General features: G+C 39.4%; 1 protein-coding gene across 1 annotated transcript; it reads right to left on the bottom strand.

Annotated features, from left to right (window-relative positions):
* Positions 1-963: 963 nt before the first annotated feature.
* LOC129160714 (L-threonyl-[L-threonyl-carrier protein] 4-chlorinase-like) lies at positions 964-2,544 on the bottom strand. The gene is made up of 6 exons (XM_070552475.1): positions 2,387-2,544; positions 2,000-2,252; positions 1,831-1,922; positions 1,615-1,754; positions 1,436-1,540; positions 964-1,355 (listed from the first exon to the last, which is right to left on the bottom strand). Exons 1-6 carry the CDS (start codon positions 2,502-2,504, stop codon positions 1,269-1,271), a joined length of 795 nt encoding a protein of 264 aa, XP_070408576.1. The 5' UTR covers positions 2,505-2,544; the 3' UTR covers positions 964-1,268.
* Between the last annotated feature and the right edge of the window lie 8,191 nt (positions 2,545-10,735).

The raw sequence follows: 10,735 nt of genomic DNA, 5'->3' as shown, positions 1-10,735 counted from the left end.
TGTCTGCAGCACGATCAGACACTCATTTATATAGTTTATCAGGAAAAAAATGTTGATTTGGAGTGACTTGCTCTTTAATGTAAATATGTGCAACTTAGAAAAATGAGTGTTCAATAGTTGTTCTAATAAAACATGCCTGTTTGTAAAAAACATGCGCGTGTGCGTGCAGGTGGGGTGGGGGGGAGTAATTCCATGTAGAACCGCCACTGCACACACACACACACACACACACACACACACACACACACACACACACACACACACACACACACACACACACACACACACACACACACACACACACACACACACACACACACACACACACACACAATGGTTATGATGCGACAGTGTGACACAAGAAGCTGCTCAAATCTCTGCTGGGAACTTTCCAGTAAACATATTTTTACATATATGTTTTTTTCCAGTTCCCTCCCTGCAATCCCAAAACATCTATTTTAGGTCAATTAGGAGTCAAATTTAATCTATGCCCATGTCTCTGTGTCAGCTCTGTGTTATCCTGGAAGTGTATGCCACCACATATAAAACAGCTTTTATTTTCAGTTAAAATTAGGTCACATTTAAAAAGTAATAATAAAAAATTATACAATAAGTAAAAAATAATAATAAAATGAATTTTTTAAAATTGATTTAACTTTCTGTAAAGTTTAGATATACCTTCAAAAACAGGTAAGTTCAGTCCATTTCAAATGAAGACTTTTTAAATTTTATTTAGTTTCAGTTGTTGGCTTTTCATGACATAATGAGTACTTTTTTATACATACATGTATTTTTTATTGAATTAAAGACAGATACAGAAACAAATACTATTTTAAGTACATTAAACAGCTTTTAAATGTCACTGAGATCATCTATTATAAAGTATGTGTTTCACTAGGCTCTGTGTGCTCATGGTAAAACACCAGCAGTCATGAATAAATACAGAGGTTAACAAAGAAATTATAATTTACTTGAACAAATGAATGTAATGCCTCCTAATCCCCTGGAAAACGTTACATTTTACTTTCCACATCTAAGCATGTTCACGGCTTATTTACGTTATGAAACAAGATCCACTATAAATGTAAGAAAGTGCTTTTATGTTTGTAACAAAGCTACTTTTTCAACCATATAAAACAGCAGGGTTGTTTATATGTTTCAGAGACAATTCAGTTCATCATCATAGTTAGTAACATAAATCAATGAGATGGTGATAAACACAGAAAAGACTTTGATGAACGACTGCTGCCAGCCACATGGTTGATCCTTCATGAGCTTTTGTTGGAGAAATGATTGAACTGGTCTTCTCCACAAGCCAACATTGTTGCATGAAACTTCCTGGGTCGATCAGGATCCTAGCAGCAGAACCAATCAGAAACATGATCATATAAAGAAGGTCAGACGTTCTAAAACACCCTGAAGAGATTAGTCTCACCTGAATGGGGTTTGCACAGGTGGGAACATAACGGATCACAAAGCCACAGCGCCTCCTCCGGGACGTGTTGGGATCACTTGCATGGACAAGAAATCCATCATGAATCTGTGGGAAAAAAGTCACGAATCAAGTTGTAATTGTCTTTAGAACTATTTTAGATTACAGCAACAACAACTCACAGACATCTGTCCAGCTTTCAGAGGACAGAACACAGTCTCCTCCACCTGAACCAGCTCCTCTGGGATCTCCTGGTTGACCGACAGCATGTTTCCAGAGCGGGTGGCTTGGCGATGGGGTAGCATGCCAGAGCAGTGGCTTCCTACAGTGAAAAAGCTGATCATGAGACAAAGCGCTAACTAGGACTGTGGGTTCAGCTATAGCGTCAGACGAAGTACCTGGAATAACCTGAAGGGCTCCGTTTTCCTTCTGTGAGTCATCAAGAGCGAGCCACACAGAGAGGACCGGACCACCAGCAATTCCCCAATACCTGTAAAACCAAAGGCTTACACTGAGAATCATTGCAGACACTTTTTACATTTATTTTTTCACTGGAGTCACCGGGACCTCATATCCTGATGCCAGGCGACGTAAGGAAGACCGTTCTCCCCATCAGACTTGGTCGGACTTCCTTCATTCTCCAGGATTTTGGCTGGTTTGAGAATCGGGTATTTACAGATGAAACGAGAGTCCAGCAGGAGGACGTCTGGGCCCAGGACAGCTTGGATCACTTGCAGGATACGGGGATGTTTGGTCAGGCTCATCACCCAGGGATACTGGAGGTGAACGTTGTGGAGGCTGTACTGAGTGTACTCTTTACCTGCATAGACAGTTTTGTTAGAAAATCAGTTTGGGACAAATGGATCAGACAGAACAAAATGTACTAAATAAATCCTGAATATTTGCAGCATGTGGAATTCTTTGCAGCATGTCTGATTTGTACATCCTCCTCACCAAATTCATCCTCCAGCTTAGCAAAGGCGTCTCTGGCTTCCCTCAGCTCCATCTCATTCAGCACGGACAGAGGAGACAGGAAACCCTGCTGGTTGTAGCTCTGCTGGAGTTCAGCCATCTTTGTTAGAGCGTCTCACTGCTGAAGCCTCTGAACTGTTTAGATAACTAATCAGACAAAGAAAAGATTAGTTTTGGAAACATTCATTCAGTCTTTATCTCATAAATGTAACAATAAATCCTGCCATGTCCAATTTTCCCAACTGGTTTTTGAGAAAAGACCAATAAAACACTCACTACCTCCCTGAATTTAATTGTAACGGAAAAGTCACTAAATTGTTTTAAATCTTTCCTGTCATTTAATTATAACACATGCACAAAATAAAAACTGTTGTTCCTTTTAAAAAGAAAACATGATAAAACTATAGAAATGAGTATTTTCAGGTGCAAATCTAAACTGTTCTTCTAGGCTGCAGTGACAGCAGAAAACAGCTGGTTCTGTCCGTACCTGTCTGCTCAGTCTTTTCTCGTGTTCTGAGTCTGGACTCAAACACACGAGGCTCAGATTTTATACTCGCCGGCATCCTCTGGAAACGCCCGCTCTTATGCCAGCTGGAGTCATGTCACATATTTCCAGTAAGACAGAATCGAAGAGGAGAATCCGTGCAGTGATGTATCTATTGTTACAACATTCTGGTGTGTGGAGCCTATTCAAACATTTTTGTTCTCTCAGGTAACGAGAAATCTTTTGTTTTAATCAGCTGTGTTCTTTCCGAGTGTTGACTTCCCGCCCTTTTTCTGTACAAGGAAGCAAGGGGCTTGTACGTTTGCTTTGGTCAGAAGAACTCAGGATGACATCATCAGAAACTTGTCTGAATGATGACAGCACACAGGGCAGAACAATAATCAGATGAGATTATTATCAGATGTTGCTCAGGAGAAAATAAAGTCTTTTTTATGGAGAAGTGAAAATAAAACAAAACAAATGTGAGAAAGACTAAAGTAACTGGGAAATGACTTTCTTCCTTTCCTGTCCAGAGCTTGGGTGAACGTTCAAACCCTGCAGCTACGTCTTCACATGAGTGCCTTTAAACAGATGACTCAGATTTTACCAAGAGACCAAATATTAATGTTATGCTTTTCTTTTCAGAAGTGTTGTTAGACTTGAGTTCAACTCAAACCTGAAGGATTAACCAGTAATTTACAGGCAACAACAATCAGTAGAACACCAGTCAGATGGAACAGAACTTACAAACATAAATCTGACACAATTAGTTAGTTTGTTCAGGTAAAGATGTAAAAGAACTTTTAAAGAAGGCCGAAAAAGAGTTACATGTCCTCAAATCTTGGTTTGATGTAAATAAATTATCACTGAACATAAAAAAATAAAATTTCTAGGCGTTGTGATTGACTCTAATTTATCCTGGCAACATCATTTAAATTATATAAAAGGAAAAATTGCAAAATCTTTGGGTCTATTATATAAAGTGAAAGACAGGCTAAACTATAAGGCCTTACGTTTAATATACTGCTCACTAATACAACCTTACATGTCATATTGTATAGAAATATGGGGTTCAACTTTTAAAACACATATAAATGAAATAAAAACTATACAAAAGAAAACTATTCGAGTTATAAACAAGAGCAATTATTATGCTCATACTGATCCGTTGTTTTTAAAATCACAGATTATGAAAATAGAAGATCTAAATTATTATAAAATAATGCAATTTATGTTTAGAGCAAAATTAATGTTTCTGCCAGAAAATATACAAATGTTTTTTTTAATAGAGTGAAAGTAAATATGATTTAAGAGGTGTTTCTTTTTCTTTTTTTTTTCTTTTTTTTTCTTTGCAAAGCAAAGCTACCCTCTCTGTTGAGGGTGTAACGTGAGGAAATATGGGTTTTCTGTCACATAGGTGGTGTTGGACTCAGCTGGGTCAAGAGATGGTTCGCTGAGAACTTTCACCCACAGATTGAGACCTTTGCAGACATGAAGTCTGCAAGAGTCTGCTGGAAACCATAACATCTGAACACCTGCAGTACCAGAAGATGTGTTCCCAGGAAATGTAGTCATAACAAGTAGTAAACTTCCTTTTCTCTATTTTAATGATAAAGATTAATCATTCTCATTTTGCTCATTATAAATGTGTTTTAATCAAATGAATGATTATTATGCTTTGGGTAATTATAATGGATTAATGAATCCATACTTAATTAAGTAATGTTTGAGGATGTTTGTTAACGACCTTCACGCACACACACACTCAAACACACCCACACACAGATTCTCACAGTAAACTCCAAAACACATTTGCTGACGCACACGTTTTGCTTTGAGAAGAGAAAGGCTTTTGGTAAGTTTCAGTCTTATGATTCAGTTCGTGTTGGACAACGAAAGAGAGAGGACCTGAAGAAACCAAAGGGGGGACAGAGCCGATCGGCTCATTTCTCCCCCTGTCAGCCAGACAGAATAGCTGAATCGCAACTTCTAACGCAGACTCATACCGAGTCTTTTGATTTTCTGAGTGAGTTAAACTTAAGAAAGCGCATCTGCAAATGTTTTTCCATCAACGTGTACCGCGGGCATCTCTGGACCGGGCCGCGGACATCTCCGTCTCCTCTGCCAGCCGCTGGTGTCACCTGGATGAACATCACCATCCTCTGGCGTCCTGGATCTAAAAGAGGGTCCGACTTTAGGTGAGGCAGTCCACGGCAGATAACGTCTAAAGCAGTTTTTTGGATGAGACCTAAGTTTATCCAAACCATCACTTCACTCAGACACCTGTTTCTTCCTGAAGCAAAATCAAACGCACACCCACATGCCTTCATCTAACTTCATGTTCAATCTTCACACATTCACCACAAGGTCTATTTGAGCAAGTTTACAATATCAACTGTTAAAGATTGTTCAACAAAGTTGCCATTGTTGATTGTTGTTTCATATGATTGTCATTTCAAAATCACTGGTTTAATTTGAAGAATTAAAACTTTTAATTGTCAAACTTGTTTCTTCATTGAACTGAAACACAGACACACGGATATTATCGTCAGTTTATTGATGAAAACAACCTTTGAGTCTTCTTAAAACTATACAATTTGGTTATTAATTTAATAAAATTAACATCACAAATTAATATGTAGAATGGCTCCTCTTTCATAAAAGAGCCTAAACCATAACGCTACATAATTGGCAGAGCCTAATTTAGGTTCACAACAAGGGTAACTCTGAAGTGCCTTTTGTCCCTCTCCCCTTGACTCTATCCTCATATAAACCCTCTTGATCTATAACGGTAGGGTGACTCGGGTTGTGAATGACCACAGTCACAAATTCTTATCACATGTGTGCTTGTTGTCACACTGTGGTGTGGGTGGCGGCGGACCATGTGTGGTGGAGCTGACCAGGAGGCAGGAATGCGGGCTCAGATAACGTAAAAAATGGATTTAATGGCAGAGGATGCAGCAGAAACAACAAGACACAACAATGATCCGACGAGGGACACTTGAAGACGGGAGGTATAAATACACGGGGAACAATCAGGAACAAATGGGCAGGTTAACAAGGGGAAGAGTAGGAGTCAGAGGGAGGTAGGAGCAGATCGTGACATATGTATGTATGTCTGATTTGAGAATTGTCTGTACTGAAACTCTAATTTCCCTCTGGGATTCATAAAGTATTTTTGAATTTGAATTGAATTAGAATTTGTATGTATGTTTGTTGTACAAACAGCTAAAAAGGGTATAAAAAGGAGATGTATCTCTGGAATGGGAGTAAAATTTTGGAATGAGGCTAAAATAGAATTTAAATTAGCAACTTCACTTTCAGTTTTTAAAATATTTATCAGTAAAAATATTTTTGAAGAGTATTAATTTGATGTTGGTGGATGGGATTGTGTTTTTTCTTTTTGGTTATTGGCACATTGAGGGAAACAGAAAAATAATTTGTAAGTAGGTTAGGCAATTCTATAAGCTTTTGCTTCTGCCTAAACCTGTTCAGTTATGAGATACTAAAATAGATACTATATACACATATATGAATGTATACGTTGTGGAGGAATGGAAATATATGTATCTATTTGTATGATATGTTACGGTTTACATGAATTATTTTTATGATGACTGAATAAAATTGATAATTCATTCATTCATTGGAACAATTACTCACAGAAACATCTACTAAACCATGAAGACATCAATAAACGTACTTTAACTGAAGCAAGAAGGTAAAGGTCACAGTTCGCTAAAATGTTCGTTTTACCGCGGGCGTCGAAAAGCGATGTTCTGGCACATCGCGTCTGAAACAAACGCTTAGTCACCTTTCATCAGTTTTAGGCGCTTTTGGGTGTGAGAACGTGTTGCAGATAACCTCAAGGCAGCTGTTAAAAGACATCTACACAAAAGAGATGAAGCTGTTTTGTTGAGATTTATGAGGAAAAAATTCCCAACAGGAAGTAACTAACTAACTAACTAACTAACTAACTAACTAACTAACTAACTAACTAACTAACTAACTGATTAAAAACATCTGTAGAACATTTGTAGCGACAGTGGCAGAGGAGTTGAGTGTCCGCCCCATAACCAGAGGGTTGCAGGTTCAACCCCCATCTGTTGCAGTCATTGTGTCTGCTTTCACCTTCAGACAGCCACAGGAGGGCACTAGGGAGATGCTAATCACAGCTCCCTCTAGGAGCTGCTGTGGCAGGTGTGTTTTCCACACACCTGCACTCCATTTTACCAACTACAACCAGGAGGATAAAAGGAGAGGAGGCCATACCTACCTTCCTAATCTTCATTACTGGCCTCCTCATCTCCTGAGATCCTCCTGAGCTCCTGTTATCCTCCATCATTACCATCATCATCCTCAGCTACTGTGTGTCTCCTGTCCACCCTCCAGCATTATACCATAAGCTGCATCTCATTCTTCTACCCAGACTCCATTCAGAAGTTCCCTACGGTTCACCACCTGCTCTAGAGTTACCCATCTCTGGCCCTCACCTACTCTAGCACCACTCCAGCTCCACCTCTTTTATGCTGATGAGCTGTTTATAATAAAGTTAAATACTAAGAATGTATTTAAGAAAATGACTAAATCTATTTGGGACTGAAAATGCAGAAATCACTTGTTTTGCTATTTACAACATTTAGTTTAGTTTTAACAAAAAACAAGCAAATCTTTGACCCTTTGAACCAGGAAGAATCCTGATATTCCTGGACTAAAACTCCAGCGGGTCATGTCTGACCACCAGGACTCAACGTTATTGTTTCACTGGACCGTGTCAGTGGTTTTGGTTCAGAAAACCCCGCTGAGCAGGAAACACTTACACAAATCCTTTCAAGGCAAAGAAAACATAAAAGGTGATTAAACTCATCACTCGTGTAACTGTATGATGTCACTAAAATGATCATTTGTTGTCAGGTGTTAGTTGTTGTTGTTTAAATAATTTAAAACTGAGTTAGATACAAAACTTGAGTTAAACAAAATTAATAAAATGTCTGTAGACAAATTGTCACGTTCAAGTTTCCTCAAATGTTGCTGAGATACTTCAAAAGAAAATAATACTTTCTCTCTCTCTCTACCTCTGCTGCTCAGTCCTGCAGTATCAGATTGTCTCTTGACGTCTCACATTTCACCTTCTGAGTGCCTTAAGTTTGTCTTTTGTTCATTTATTTTATTCCTAACGGAGACTCTCTTCTCTTTTGAATTCCAGTCGGGGTTCCTTCAACCTTTCTGTCCACAGTTAGAGGGAAAAAACTGCACATGAAGAAATCCTTTTCTGTTTTTCTGAGCTTGAACTGGTAGTTAAACACATTGAAGATGGCTGTCTAATGACCTATGATTCCTTATATTTTATTTTTAATTTATACATTTATTATTGAAATGTTTGAATCAGGACTGACACAGGTAGCATAGAAACAGTTCTCTCTGTACTAAAACAATAAAACATAAAACTATGTCTCTAAAACAGACCAGCTGCATGGATTTCCTTTTTCTTTTTGAGAAAAGAACCCAGATCCACCACTTGGTGGTGCACTTCACTGATTTAATCTCTTCACTTGGCAGCACTGAAACATCATCCTGAACCAGGGTGCAGCACACGATAAATATATAAACACACCAAAGTCAACCCTTCAACGTGTGTCAGCACACAGAGGGTCTGTCTGGTTCACTGAACTCAGCTCAGCTGAAAACCAGGACTTTATACCTGCTTAGAGTCTGCTCCAGCTTTAATATAGGGTGACCACATTTCCACTTCCAAAAAAGAGGACAGGAGATCTGTGCCTACTGATGACATCACACTATGGCAACGCCACACAAACCACGTTGGGGCCTTTTTTCCCAGGTGAAGATCTAAAATTAATATCAGATTCTGCCAACAAAATGGCTCTAAAACAATTCATGTGTAAATATTTTGCATATTTTCTGCAAAATCTCATTTTTCTGCTGCTTAAGTGCTGCAACAATATTTTATTAATAAGAAATTATTATACCTTTTGTTTTACTACAGCATCTGTACGCTTCATGTGCACAGATTATTAAGGATGCTTGTTTCAGCTGTGAGATTAGACGATAGGATCAATCATAAAACAGTTTGTCATGGAGTCCATGGAAACTTTCAGAGAATCCACAAATAGAGGCTTTCAGATGCGTTTGTTACTGACAGGTGTTTGTGAGTTTAGAAAAGAAACAGATGACAGCGTGTCCGACAATTTTGTTTTTCGTCTGACAATATTAGAAGCTGTCAGTGATGTCTGAGATGCTTTTACAAACACTGTATAACTTCTGGGGAGCCCAGTTATAGGGGTGAGGGATGTTCTTTCTTCTCTGCTCCATGGACCACAGGCCGCGGTGGAGAAACAGCTGTTATCTTTAAGAAACACTTTTCGTGCCAAATTATATCCTCAAACTCCTACAGCTCATTCGAGATGATCATGATTACAATTGGTCGAGTTCAACCAGTTTATGGAATTCTGGTCTATCGCCCACCTGGATCTACTTCATCCTTCCTGTCTGACTTTCAGGACCTCCTATCTTCAACTATTAAACTAGACAGGATAATCATTGTTGGAGATTTCAACATCCACTCTGAGGATCTATCTAACTGCTCCACTAGGGAGTTCCTAAACATGATGAACTCTTTTAAGTTCTCTCAACATGTGTCTGGTCCCACTCACAGAGCAGGCCACACCCTGGATCTGGTCTTTTCCTACAGACTTCTTGTTGATAAACTGCAGATAAATGATGTTGTGTTCAGTGACCATAAGTCAGTTTCTTTTCATATTAACCTAAATTCTGAATCTCTTTCACCAGTCTCTGCTAAGCAACGACGTATTATCAACAGTTCTACCATTTTCAATTTCTCCTCCCTCTTTGACTTTGTACTTCCTTCCTCTGATGACGTAGAGCTCCTTACCAACTCATTTAATGATCACTGCCTCAAAATTCTGGATCAGGTCGCCCCTTACAAAACCAGCCGCAGTTCCAGTGCTTCCAGTTCACCCTGGCTGAACAACCAGATTCTTGAACTTAGACGCTCCAATAGAAAAGCGGAACGACGGTGGAAGAGGACAGGTCTGGTTGTTCATCGCGAATATTTTAAAGAACTTCTCGAGTCATACAACGAAACTGTAGAAAATGCCAGGTCTTCTTTCTTCAGCAACCTCATATGTCAAAATAAGAATAATCCTAAGGTTTTTTGATATCATCTCCAGCATCGTGTCTTCTCCTCCGCAGCAGGCTCAACTATCTTCAACTGATGACTGTAACAGATTTCTCCACTTTTCTGCAAACAAGGTGCTGAATCTGAGATCCAGCATTCCACCAGCCCTCGCCCCCTCAGGAGGGGAGGCCCCCCAGTGCTCCGAGTCTTTCACCTCCTTCTCCCCAATTACACTAGATGACTTAACCTCAATAGTCAGTCAGATGAAGCTCTCATCATGCTCATCAGATATCTTAACTCCCTCTGTTTTAGTCGGGTCAATTGCCTCTATCAGTCCATCTCTGCTGACTATAATCAACAGCTAACTGAGCCAAGGCTGTGTTCCATCTTACTTTAAAAATGCAGTAGTGACTCCTCTCTTAAAGAAACCCAACCTTGACGCCAGCTCCACCAGTAACTTTAGGCCCATTTCTAAGCTGCCTTTCATCAGCAAAGTACTTGAGAAGGTTGTTGAAACCCAACTCAGATCCTGGTTTTCTAAGTCAAAGATCTCTGACCCCTTCCAGTCTGGCTTTCTGAAGCAGCACTCAACTGATACTGCTCTAGTAAGGGTGCATAATGACCTCCTGATGGCTGCTGATGCAGGGAAATGCTCTGTCATGGTCCTGCTTGACCTCAGTGCAGCTTTTGA

This window comes from Nothobranchius furzeri, chromosome 1, assembly GCF_043380555.1.
Source record: "Nothobranchius furzeri strain GRZ-AD chromosome 1, NfurGRZ-RIMD1, whole genome shotgun sequence".
Lineage (NCBI taxonomy): Eukaryota > Metazoa > Chordata > Actinopteri > Cyprinodontiformes > Nothobranchiidae > Nothobranchius > Nothobranchius furzeri.
This window is presented reverse-complemented; position numbering and strand designations above follow the sequence as displayed.

Bases quoted from the DNA above. Each gene is read 5' to 3' on its own strand.
- LOC129160714 (XM_070552475.1), bottom strand. From the start codon at position 2,504: ATGGCTGAACTCCAGCAGAGCTACAACCAGCAGGGTTTCCTGTCTCCT. The intron at 2,253-2,386 runs GTGAGGAGGATG...CTGTCTATGCAG, and splicing joins TAAGCTGGAGGATGAATTTG to GTAAAGAGTACACTCAGTAC. The intron at 1,755-1,830 runs GTACTTCGTCTG...TTTTCACTGTAG, and splicing joins AGCCCTTCAGGTTATTCCAG to GAAGCCACTGCTCTGGCATG.